This window comes from Cebus imitator, unplaced genomic scaffold (genome assembly GCF_001604975.1).
Source record: "Cebus imitator isolate Cc_AM_T3 unplaced genomic scaffold, Cebus_imitator-1.0 Scaffold231, whole genome shotgun sequence".
In the NCBI taxonomy this organism is placed as follows: domain Eukaryota; kingdom Metazoa; phylum Chordata; class Mammalia; order Primates; family Cebidae; genus Cebus; species Cebus imitator.
The window spans coordinates 171762-185276 of record NW_016107546.1 but is presented as its reverse complement, the minus strand read 5'-3'; the positions used below and the strand labels follow the sequence as shown (position 1 = coordinate 185276).

Below are 13515 nucleotides of genomic sequence, written 5' to 3'. Positions count from 1 at the left end.
AAAAAAAAAAAAAAAAAAAAGGCTCCTGAGCTGGAGTTGCCAGGTTCTGAAAGCTGATGTAAACAGACACTTCTGCTTGTGGCCAGATCTGTCTGGCTGAATTTGCACATGAACCAGCTGGTGAAAAGTCAGCATTACACATTCACAAGAGCAGAGGCTTTCATCTGCTCTAGGAGTGAAGTCTTGTTGCTTACATTTTATCATTCGTATGATACAAAACAGCTTTTGTTTTCATTAAATATGAGGGAATGTCCCATTCAGGGGATTCTGCAAATGACAAAGACTAAAATAATGTCTCCTTCCTCTCCAAATCTGTAAACACACACATAGTGATACAGTTGATACAAATGGCATTTGGTGACTACAGCCAGAGTTTAAGTTCAGATAAATGCAATAATGGGCTCCATTTTCTCCTGCTAGACAGGGGTGTGGGCCACCCATGGCAGGCCTTCGGCTGGTTCCAAGGAAGGCTTTGGAGATAATTACAGAGCCCACTGCCAACAGGTGGTGGCATGTGGTGGTGGGCAGTGAGGAGGAAGTTCTATAGCGCCCCCTGGTGGGGGGGGGACACAAATGTCAGGAAAGGAGAGGGGATCTGACCTGGTGAATCAGTTTGTACTTGAGGATGCTGAATTCAGGGAAAAGGGAAATAAAAGAGTAACACGGGGAGTAATATACTGTATGTGTACACCAGAGGTCCCATTTCTTGATTTTATACATTTTTGGTCACTACTAGTAACACTTAACATTCCTTCACACCAACTGATCATATGCATGCACAGGCACACACACCAGTGATATAGTTGATACAAACAGCAAACAGCAATTTATATATGTATAAGATGGGGTTGGAAAGAGATTAACTAGACAAGAATCCCATAAGCTGTTACATAAAAATTTAAAACGGAGTGAGTATCTCAATATGGGAATGGCTGAGAATCTGAGATATATCCTAATCACAGAATATTATACAGTCATTAAGAAGAATTAAGTAAGTCTTTAGGGTTGACTCAAGGGATTTTTACTATATATTGTTAAATGAGGGGACAGAAGCGCATAGAATATTCCACTTGTTAAATCATATGTGTGTATTAAAAGGTGCTGAACACATCAGTGTGAACAATGTTAGCTTAATGGATGAACCAGAATGAGAAACAGGGAAGGAACAGGATGATAGAAAACAAACGAAAGTGACTATTAAAAGTAACAGGCTATTTAAAAAGTGAGAATTCTATTAAATTATATTTATGTATATAAAATACTGGAGGCGTTATCTCAGGGTGAAAATATTGCAGGTGATTTTTATATTCTGCCTTATACTTTTCAGCATTTTAAATAGGAAATATAATCATTCTATAATCAGAAATTACTATTTTCATTGAGGGAAAAAATTGAATGATTCGGTAACACTGGGAGGATGGAAAATAAGGTTTCTTAAGTCTTCCTAGCCAAAACAGGGCATATGGGAAAATTTTGCATCATTTATGACTAAAAGAGGTTTTCATAATCTTCTTCAAAATTGAGGCAGATCACAAAGTCCAAAATTAATAATCATCCTAAATATCTTAAGCATCTAGAAGGCAGGGCCTAAATCTAATTTTTAACACAGTTTCTCATTGGCCTAGAATGTTCTGAGTCAATCCTCATTAATTGACAAGCACATTTCAAATCCCATGAGTTATTATACCAAAGATGCTATTATTTGATATACAAATCCTATTAGAGAGTAAAATCTCATCTAAAAAAGAGTATCCATGCTGTAGCAGCTCCAATGAAAACAATTTAACTATGAAATTTAATCTGCCACAACAGAAGTAATACAACTCTAACACACAACAAAATTTGTTTACCTGCTCTGTTTACGTTAAATGTGTCCACTTTTGTTACCTGCATTTCTCCAGTCTCAGGGCTGCCTTGTATCTACATGCCCACCTCAAAGACTGTCTGCTTGATACCATTACCTTCTGTTTGTTTGTTTTTGAGATGGAGTCTTGCTCTGTCACCAGGCTGGAGTGCAGTGGCGTGATCTCAGCTCACTGCAAACTCCACCTCCCAGGTTCAAGTGATTCTCCTGCCTCAGCCTCCCGAGTAGCTGGGACTACAGGTGCATGCCATCATGCCTGGCTAAGTTTTGTATTTTTAGTAGAGATAGGGTTTCACCACATTGGCCAGAATGGTCTCGATCTCTTGGCCTCGTGATCCACCTGCCTCGGCCTCCCAATGTGCTGGGATTACAGATGTGAGCCACCGCGCCTGGCCGACCTTCTGTTTCTTACTGAATATACAATATGAGTAATGACATTAGCTACCAATCATCATAAATAATCTCCAGGCCACGCCCATCTTCAAAACTAAACAGCCTGTGAAAATTCTGACAAGCAATTTGCAATTGCTTTGCAGAGTGGTACAACTCTTTCCTTTATTCTAGGCCTGCTTTCTCTTCAGGGCAGTGAAAGTGCATGCTGTGTGGAGAGCTGCTCTGGGAAAAGCCATAGAACAGCCTGTACAGGACAACAGGCCCCAGGCCCTCAAGGGGTGGAGGTGAGCTGTGGCTGCTGCCCTGGGAGGCCGGGCACCTGCACCTGGCTGTAGGAGACTCTTGCATGTCATTCTTTTAAATAGTAACTGGCATTAGGCAACATGAAAACTAATTTTACACATCTAACCTTTTCAAGTAAAATACTTACCTGAACTAGCAAGTGGCCCGAATTAGGCAAACATGTACCACATTTCTTGGTGTTCTCATTTATTTGCTTTACCAAATTTATCAGTATTTCCACAGCACCTTTGCTGATCATTTCATTAAGAAATCCTGGATTTCCAGAAATGAACTTTATAGAGCCCATACAGTATAAAAAAGCTTCCATGTTCATTTCCAGGTCTTCACTTCTTAGTACTTCCAATAATGATTCTGTCAAAAAGATGAATTATTATAAATGTCTAACACCTGGAGAGAAATATACTAAGGCACTTGTGTATGAACTTCAAATACAATTTGTAAAATATGTTTATCAAAATCTACATTGAAGTGCTTATTAAGAATTACTCATATAGTATAAAGAGAAAGGCTTACTTTTAGCTAAGACAAATCTCTGTAGTAGTAATTTCAGTAAAAGGATGGGATTGTTAATAAATGAGAAATTATTCTTTTAGTTAATGTCATTCCTTGCCTCTTACTAATTATTTATTGGCCTTTTCTTGTTATAAAAATTTTGAGATAGGCCGGGCGCGGTGGCTCAAGCCTGTAACCCCAGCACTTTGGGAGGCCGAGGCGGGTGGATCACAAGGTCAAGAGATCGAGACCATCCTGGTCAACATGGTGAAACCCCGTCTCTACTAAAACTACAAAAAATTAGCTGGGCATGGTGGTGCGTGCCTGTAGTCCCAGCTACTCAGGAGGCTGAGGCAGGAGAATTGCCTGAACCCAGGAGGCGGAGGTTGCGGTGAGCCGAGATCGCGCCATTGCACTCCAGCCTGGGTAACAAGAGCGAAACTCCGTCTCAAAGAAAAAAAAAAAAAAAAAAATTTTGAGATATAGAATACTAATAAATTTAAGAGTTAAACTTCAACAAACCTCTAAGATTATAGTTGTGGCTGTATTATTAGTGGGAAACTAATGACAGGGGCTTAAAACAAAGTCTCAGTCACGATACAAAAAGATAACTTGAATATAATACCTATCCTTTTCCCAAGACAACTTAAGAGCATCTATTCAAATAACATACCACTACTTGGTTTTATGAGTAATCCAGGCAAATCCAATAAGGTCAATAATAATGCATACTTCACATTTAATTATATTAATGTCAATTTAATCATTTGAGATTATTATTTTCAGTCTACAATTTTTATTTAGTTGATTCAACATTAGACATTTCTTTCAGTACCGGTTTTGTTCCTGTCTGCTAGGGGCAATGAAAAGATAATTTATCCTATGTTGCAAAAAGAGAATTCAAAGTATTTTCCATGTTGCTGCCTTTTCTTATATCAGCAATATTAATTCATAAAAAGATTTTCATTTAGGAAATCAGGTGCCTTAATTATTTAGAAATAAAACAAAAGTTAGGCATTAGCTAGATAAGATGTAAGCAAACTTCCTTACCTACAAATTTGAAACATTTCAATGTCAGATTTCTATTAACAGTTACAGATGTCTTTCAACTTTTAGTCATTCCTAGTATATCAAAAGACTAAAATTTTCAATTACGTCAAATACTATTAAATGCATTTTTCTAGATATTAAATCCAAGTCCAGGAATGAATTCTTAAATGGGGAATACTTTGTAAAGCCACATAATGTTACAGGTGTTGAAGGAAAAGAGCAAATGCATTCAACCGAATGTGGAAAACAGCGAAGCACAAAGTAAAAATTAGCATCACATAACTTCTGCATTTTTCTAGAAAACAAAATATTCCTGCTATCATAGATCATACATTTTCTCTCCAGACTTTTAATTTTTATGCAATTACATTTGCTCAATAATAGCACTGAATGACACTCACCCAGAATGCTGTCATTTTGAATCAAAGAATCATTCTTCTCATTCCTGCTAATTTTAAATATAAGTTTGCAGACATTAAGAAGATTCTTTCTACTCACTTTAAGCTGCAGAGAAAGAAACACATCTCTATTGCAGAAGGAAATAAAGACATGCTGCATTTTTTAAAAAATAAACCACAAATATCTATTTTTAAAGTACAGGAAGAGTATTTTTAAACATGAAGAGAAGTTCTAAAGAAATCAACTTTGAAAAATTTAGACTACCTATTTGCTAACTGTAATATCTAATTAACTCAATTATAGTAAAGACAATATAAATGATCTTTAGAGTAAAACATTGTAATGACAGATCTTGGCGACTGTGAATAGTGCCGCAATAAACATAGGAGTGCAGATGTCTCTTTGATACAATGATTTCCTTTCTTTTGGGTATGTACCTAGCAGTGGGGTTACAAGATCATAGGGTAGGTCTATTTTTAGTTTTTTGAGGAACCTCCAATCTGTTCCCCATATTTCTTCATAAAATCTCTCTTTCTTTTTTCTTTTTTTTTCAGAGAAAGAGTCTTGCTCTTTCACCCAGGCTGGGGTGCAGTGATGCTGCCATCACAGCTCACTGCAGCCTTGACCTCTTGGGCTCAATCGGACCTCTTGCCTCAGCCCCCAGAGCAGCTGGGACTATAGGCATGCGCCACTGTACCTGGCTAATTTTTAAACATCTTTGTAGAGATGTTGTCCAGGCTCATCTAAAACTAGCAGGCTCAAACAGTCCTCCCACCTCAGCCTCCCAGTGTTGAGATTACAAGTGTGAGCCAGTCTCATATTTATATGTGCAATTATTAGCTACTTTTAAAGGAGTATATGAGGAAAAAAGGGGTGCGATACACTGTTAATAAATTAATTAGGGTAATTGTATTAAAACAGAAAAGAAGAGGAAGATGAATACCAAATTTTCACATTAATTTAGAAAGGAATACATAATAGAGATGAAGGAAAGAAAAGAAAGGGGGAAGTTTTAGTCTTTATCATTTGTATAAAAGAATATTTAAACGTAATACTGTTTGATAATATACATATATTTCTTTTTAAGGCCGATTTCTGGGATGCTTTGAGATAATCGCAAGTAACATCCAAAGTTGAAAATTACCTTCCAGGCCAGGTGCGGCAGCTCATGCCTGTAATGCCAGCACTTTGGGAGGCCAAGGTGGGTGGATCACAAGGTCAGGAGTTCGAGACCAGTCTGACCAACATGGTGAACCCTGTCTCTACTGAAAATACAAAAATTAGTTGGGAGTGGTGGTGCGCACCTGTAATCCCAGTTACTCAGGAGGCTGCGGCAGGAGAACCACTTGAACCCAGGAGGTGGAGTTGCAGTGAGTCGAGATCATGCCACTGCACTCCAGTCTGGGGGACAGGGCGAGACTCCATCACAATAAAAAAAAAAAAGAAAAGAAAATTACCTTCTAAATCATACTACATAAATTAAACACAGGGTGATAAGGAAATAGATATACATATATTTAAAAAAGCAAAGTATAGGATGACTGAATCAGATGGTCTAAGTTAGCTGTGTATTTATCTAAACTAATAAAAAAGGAAAATAAAAAACATCCTAAATATCCAATATTAGGGAATAGTTTAATAAATTATGGAGCATCAACACTATTCCTATTAAGCAGTCAGAAAAAAGCAGAACTGTGAACATGAAAAAGGGAAACATTTATAACCTACTGTTAGATGGAAATAATATGTGTCCTCATTGCAATGGTATAAAAATCTATTTGTAGGAATGAGGTCATCTGAACAAAAACTTATTTCTGTGTGAAAAGGATGGCATATAGGTCATATAGGTGATTCATTTATTATTAAAAACTATCTTTAGAGTTTTTGTTTGTTGGTTTGGAAGTGGAGTTTTACTCTTGTGCCCCAGGTTAGAGTGCAATGGCACCATCTTGGCTCACTGCAACCTCCTCTTCTCTGGTTCAAGTGGTTCTCCTGCCTCAACCTCCTGAGTAGCTGGGATTACAGGTGCACACCACCACACCCGGCTAATGGTGTTGGTCAGGCTGGTCTTGAATTCCTGACTTCAAGTGATCCACCCGCCTCAGCCTCCAAAAGTGCTAGGAGTACAGGCGTGAGCCACACGCCCGTCCTAAAGTTATTTTTTAAATAATGCTTATCAATGAGTTTTCAGTTAGTTTTAAAAAAAGATAATATAATGTCAGGCATATTTGTTAAAGATTTGTTCTGTGTTTGATCCACAAATATTTACTGGGAACCTGACATGTACCAGGCACTGTGCTGCTCACTGCAGAAGATAACAAGATGGCCACGATCAGCCCCCAGCTGGAGGGGCCCAGGGAGGGGAGAACTGCCTGTGGCACAGCTTCTGCATGCCCTCCTGCGCTAGGCCACTTACAAACGTTTTCTTGGAGCAACCCTGCAAATTTGGTATTGTCATTCCCAATTTGCACTTGAGGACTGCATGCCTCAGACAGGTCACAGAACCATCTCGGCATCAGCTGGACATGTATTGGGAATGCAGAATCTCAGGCCCTACTCAGCACTACTGACTCAGAAGCTGCATTTTACAAGATCCCCAGGGGCTGCACGTGCACACTGAAGTCTGGGGAACACTGTTGTGGAAGCTTCAGAAACTGGAGCACATAGCAGAATAGAGATTCCTTCTGTTCTCAGGAGGAAAACAGGAAATGGGAACCTTAAAAAATGTTGAATTAGGTATTTAAAATGACAGTGTTTAAAAACCCAGAAAATAGGTAGACTTAAGGAAACAGAAGAACATTTCCATATTGATGGAAATCTACATTATTACTAATATTTGGGAATGTATTTGAATTGGTTGACTATATTCTACTAGATTGTGAGTCCTTGAGGTCAAAACCACAATTTATTACTCTTTCTATGTGTAGTATGTGTTCCATACTTCATAAAACTTTATGAAAAAAATGAATACAATTCACTTTCCTTTTTCCCACCAAATCTTACATTTTTAGTAAAAACTGGCAAAGAAAAAAAGAAAATACTTGTATCAGAGTTTTCATTAGAAGAAGAAGAAAGGAAGAAGAAAGAAGAAGAAAGAAAAGAAAGAAAGGAAGAAGAAGGAAGAAGGAGGAGGAGGAGGAGGAGGAGGAGGAGGAGGAGGGAGGGAGGGAGGGAGGAAGGAAGGAAGGAAGGAAGGAAGAAGAAGGAAGAAGAAAGATGAAAGAAGAAAGAGGAAAGAAGAAAGAAGAAGAAGAAGAAAACAAAGAAAAAAAACACCCACAATTTCCAGGCCTGCTATAATGTCAATTTACACTCAGAGCAAATTTGTATGGCTTCTTCATTGTTAACTGTAAAATTATGACTTTAAGACATGAAAAGATAATAAAATCTTACATTTATGCAAGGGATATGGACTACCTTATTTTTAAAATTCCCTGTTACTCTCCCTTCCCTTTACTCTGCTTTATTTTTCTCCCTTAGTTCTCATTATCTCCTTTGGCACCTGCTGTGCTTGCTGTCTGTCTGCCCTGCCACAGCGGCAGCTCCGGAGGCAGGAGCTGGTTCATTCACTTGTATTTCCAGTGTCAAGAAGAGTCTCTGGCCGGGTATGGTGGCTCATATTCATAATCCCAGCACTTTGGGAGGCCAAAGTGGGAGGACTGCTTGAGGCTAGGAGTCTGAGACCACCCTGGGCATCACAGAGAGACCTCATTGCTATAAAACATTTTTTAAAAATTAGCCAGGTACGGTGGTGCCTGCCTGTGGTCCTAAGCTACTCAGGAGGCTGAGGCAGAAGGATCACTTGAGCCCAGAAGTTTGAGACTGCAGTGAGCTGTGATCTTGCCACTGTACTCTAGCTCTGGGTGGCAGTAAGATTTTGTTTTTAACAAAGAAAGAAAGAAGAGTCCTTGGCACAAAGTAGGTTCTTGTGGTAGGGTAGTTTTCTTCTTATGTTAAAACAGTAGTTTATTCTATTTAAAGTAAATTTGGCAAATTAAAGAGAAGTTTAAAAATCACTCATAATAGTATCACTATATATAATCACAGTTGGTATTGGTATTTCTTTTCTGTTTTTTACCCTGTACATAGGGTGCCAGATTTTTTTCCCTCCTAAATATAGTCACACTCATACTGTATATATATGTTTGTGCTCCTTTAAAAAATCTTAATACGGTAACATTTAAGCTTATATATTTTTGTATATTATTTTGTAAGAGTTTTTGACACAAAGATTAAAATTAAGATGACTGTCTGGAAAACTTTCATTTGCCAATAAATAGGCAGAGAGAAGTTTTGAAAAACTTCTTAGTCCCATATAGCTTGAGTTTTTGCTTTTTCTTCTTCAACAGTTCTTATGATGTGGTCTTTTAATATTTCACATCAAACACCATCACCAAGGCCTAAGCTAAACAAGATCTTGTCTGGAATGTTACAGGAGAGCTGGGCAGTAGATGGGAAGTTGGCCTGCATGGATTTGAAGGTCCCTTCTGAACTGCTGGTTCTGCAATTAGTCAGAAGGCAAACCTACCCAGCTCTGCACTCTGGAGTTTAGCCTAGCATCTTGCTCCTGATTCAGCAAGGCTGTCAATGTCACCAACAGGGCTGTATCTAATCATATGTTTAGTTCAAAACATGTTCACTGCCTGGCAGATCATTAGCCTTTTGCCCTAAAATAGTTAACTTTGTGCCATATATATAATTAATTTGAATGACACCATTAACAACCAAAACAATATTTTCTCTGCAAAGCATTAAAATAATTCATGTTCCTTCCTTCTTCCTTCCTTTCCTTCTTTTTTTTCTTTTCTTGCTCTCTCTCTCTTTCTTTGGCTTGGTATGGAACAAAATGTCTAGAATCCAGATTAAAATAGCAAAGGCAATCTTTGGGCAGCTGCTGCACCACCAGAGCCCTGGAGTGAAATCACTATTTCAAACAAGTATTGCTTTCTTGAGCATATATCACAATTTTTTTAAAAAGTGTTAATAGTTTGACAGCCAAATAAGAATGTAGTCTCCCCCCAATATTACATAGATATATGCTCAGAAAATTCTGCTTTATGAAAGACTTTATTATCAGAATAAAAAAAGGTGGCATTCTTATTAACTAATAGTAAATATGCTGACACTCACTTCACTGTGTAAGATTCTAAATTTATAAATTATGAGGCATTAGCACAAAGCTTTTACTTGTGTGAAACCAAGAAAACAAAGCTTCATTCATTTGTTTTAGCGGCTCTCTTAGAACATTCTATAATAATTGTGGCTTATCTTTTGGTTCCAACTGTTTATGGCTGTGACAACAAAGTGCTCCCCTCAAACAATGCTATCATTTTGTTTGAGACACAGTTTCTACAGACTTTTTTGGTGTCTGGCCTTTTCTTCTCATACCTTGTGAAAGCCTTCCATGACCACTGAGGTACCTTCCTGTGACCACACGCAGATGTTTTTCGGTTTCACGCTGGTTCCTAAAGCACCTGGTTTATTGTGACTGTGGTCTAAATTACTTGGTTATTCATTAAATCATAAGACAGAATCAAGCATCCAAGAGAAACCACAGCCTGCACCATCTGCTACTGATCTCTAGTCAAGTTATTTGAGTAAGTGTTTTGAATGTATTTGCCTATTGTTATTTCTCTTTCTTTCTTTCTTGCCTTTGTTTCCTTCCTTTTTTTTTAACCTAGTTGCAGTCCAAAAATGTTAAGAGCTTCTTTGAACATTTTCTATGTACTCAGCCTTAGTTCCTTAGATGACACTTCCTAGTCAAATTCTGAGATGTCAGTTTATTACCTTAATTTTTTCCAAGCTTCTAAACAAATACGCTGCATTTCTAATGTTCTTTGTAATAATTACAAATAAAGCATTAAACAAAGCTTTTATGTGCTATCATCTACTAGACCAGAGGAAAGAACAACTTACTGCTAGAATTATTTTTGCAAGTTTCAGGCTGAGCAAGTCTGAACCAACATCAACTAGTTTATATAGGGTCTTCAGGAGAATACTTCTTTTCTTAAATTTATTTCCAAGCATGTTTCCTTCCTCTAAAGCATGATGAAGCTGTGTGCAAGCAGCACAAACTGTTTCAATGTTTTCTTCTGTCAGGGCAAAGAGAGTAAAGCAACACTTACTAATTAAGGTTAAGTTTTCAAGTGTGCCAAACACAGTGAGTAAAAACCCCATAATTATTTCCTAGATTATCTTCAAAATCCTGGACTCTATTTTTTCCTTATCTTATCACTTCCATCTACCTGATTCTTTTCATCCCTTTGAACTATCTCCTACCATGTTGACTTACTGCTTATCAGTCATTAGCTTATCTAGAATACACAGTTTTTCAAAGAGCATATTGGACTGCTACCTGCTTTGGTTGGTCTCCTTTACTCCAAATGCCCTCCACCTCAGCCCACCTGAGTCCGGGCTCTGTTCAGCCTCACAGACGCATGCCACTTGCATCTTGACCTTCGACTCTTTTTTGCATAGTGCTACTGGCCTACAGCGTTCTCCATAACCCTCATTCCTACATAACCCTCAATCCTCATTCCTTCGAGGGTCTGTTTATGTTGTAGCTACTTCAGAAAAGATACACTATTCCTTGTCATCTAAGAAAAGAGGGCTCTGGAAGAACAAAAGCTTGAAATGCCACCAAATCTACGATTATCTGGAGGTGGTTATTAGAAAGAAGAAAAGTAAAAAGATTTTTGGGGTTGCTCACGTCTGTAATCCAGCACTTTGGGAGGCTGAGGTGGGGGCGTTGCTTGATGCCAAGATCAAGACCAGCCTGGGCAATACAGTAAGATCCTACCTCCAAAATAAAATAAAATAAAATAATAATTTTCTTAAAAAAGAAGAATATTTAATTAGGAAACAAGGAGATCTAGAACCATTCATTTTATAATTATGATTGTGAGGAAAGTAATTTCTTTTTTTTGAGCTAGAGTCTCACTCTGTTACTCAGACTGGAGTACAGTGGCACATTCTTGGTTCACTGCAACCTCTGCCTCTTGGGCTCAAGCAATTCTCCTGCCTCAGCCTCCTGAGTAGCTGAGACTCCCGACACATGACACCATGGCTAATTTTTTGGTAGAGATGGGGTTTCACCACGTTGCCCAGGCTGGTCTCAAACTCCTATCTCAAGGGATCCGCTGGCCTTGGCCTCCCAAACTCCTGGGATTATAGGTGTGAGCCACCACACCCAGCCTAGGAAAGTAATTTTGAAAGTGGTAGCCACACTAGCAGGCACACAAAGAAGAAAAAATAGCACACATAATGGAACAGGAGGGGAAATAAAATAATCTAAAGTATTTTATTGAATAATATCCCTGATAGATTTCTCCATGAAATTTAAAAGTAGGAAACCAATCTTAAATAAATACCATAATGTGCTCTTAGAAGCCCACATAGAGGAAGTGTGTGCCTGCAGAAGGAAGTGACTCAGGCCATTTTTAGCTCTTTTCAACAATAACATCTAAGAAAAAATTTTAAACCTCAATAGCTAAGTAACCTTCAATGTCTTTCAGTTCTGCACTTAAATAAATGAATTGATGGGAAATGACTTAGACTAACTTTAAATAAAGGGAAAAGCCTAAACTGCTATTGTATGAAACACTTGTGTTTTGTTGTTTTATTCTTCTGTGACTGGCAGTTGCTTTATAAACCCTAAGTCTAGGCTCTGGGCTACTCATTGACAGTGGGTGGTTCTCAAAGTATTTTTCTAATACTTCCTTCCACAAACTCTTCAGCCTGGTAGGTTCTACTCAAGAATACTTACTTTTAGCTTTAAAAAAGGTTAGAAAGAAAGGCTCAAGGGTCAAATTTTAAATTATTGATCAAATCAATCCTTTATACCAAAAAGTTTGTTATAAATGCTATATAGCTTCAAAAGACCACTTGAATCTGCGAGCTATCAAGATTTGCAAGGGGCTAAATCTAAGGGGGCAAAAGTTTGATGTGTAACAGAGAGCAATGTAATCTCAGAGTATCCTCTATCCCCAAGATATGTATTCATTACAAAGGAAATAATACAAACTTGACAGTGGGTAAAGCAGTGGGACATCACCAGCAACAGAACGAATCAGCACTGTGTACTCCTGATGCAAGGCACTGAGAGAGACACAGCAGCCTCATGTGCAATGCTGGCCCAAGATGCTAAGCTGGATCTCACCACAGAAGCACATCAGACAAACCCAATCTGTGGGACAGTCTATAACATATTCCTCAAACATGTCAAGATCATGAAAGAGACGTGACAAATGATGAGAACCTGTGATCCAAGCTTTTATTTTTTTCTATAAAGGAAATTATTGGGACAAATTGGCAAAATCTGAGTAAGATTTGTATAGTATTGTACGGTAATTTCAAGATATATAAGATAATGTTTTCGTTTCTAAAAATACATGCCAGCCAGACCCAGTGGCTCACACCTGTAATCTCAAAATTTTGGAAGGCTGAGGCAGGTGGATTACTTGAAGCCACGAGTTTGAGACTAGCCTGGCCAATGCAGTGAAATCCCGTCTCTACTAAAAATACAAAAAAATTGGCAGGGTGTGGTGGTACGTGTCTGTCATCTCAGTCACTCAGGAGGTGGAGGCACAAGAATTACTTGAACCTGGGAGGTGGAGGCTGCAGCAAGCTGAGATCATGCCACTGCACTCCATCCTGGGCAACAGAGCAAGACTCTGTCTCAAAAGAAGAAAAAATTAAGCTGGGCACGGTGGCTCACACCTGTAATTCTAACACTTTGGGAGGCTGAGGCAGGCAGATCACAAGGTCAGGAGTTTGAAACCAGCCTGGCCAATACGATGAAACCCTGTCTCTACTAAAAAAGAGAAAAAAAAGAAAAAAGAAAAAAAATTAGCCAGGTGTGGTGGCAGGTGCCTGTAGTCTCAGCTACTCGGGAGGCTGAGGCAGGAGAATCACTTGAACCTGGGAGGCAGAGGTTGCAGTGAGCTAAGATCACACCACTGCACTCCAACCTGGGTGACAGAGAGAGATTCTGTCTCCAAAAAAGAAAAAAGGAA

At 38.5% G+C, this 13515-nt stretch overlaps 1 protein-coding gene across 6 annotated transcripts in view; it reads right to left on the bottom strand.

The window, feature by feature from the left end:
- The window catches only part of ARMC2 (armadillo repeat containing 2), a 140609-nt gene that overhangs the window by 70395 nt on the left and 56699 nt on the right, over window positions 1-13515 (bottom strand). For all 6 annotated transcript variants that reach the window (XM_017497382.2, XM_017497384.2, XM_017497383.2 and 3 more), the window contains 3 exons: window positions 10418-10593; window positions 4504-4606; window positions 2688-2911 (listed from right to left, as the gene is read on the bottom strand). In XM_017497382.2, the coding sequence (XP_017352871.1) occupies window positions 2688-2911; window positions 4504-4606; window positions 10418-10593 (503 nt within the window). The remainder of the gene's footprint in view (window positions 1-2687; window positions 2912-4503; window positions 4607-10417; window positions 10594-13515) is intronic.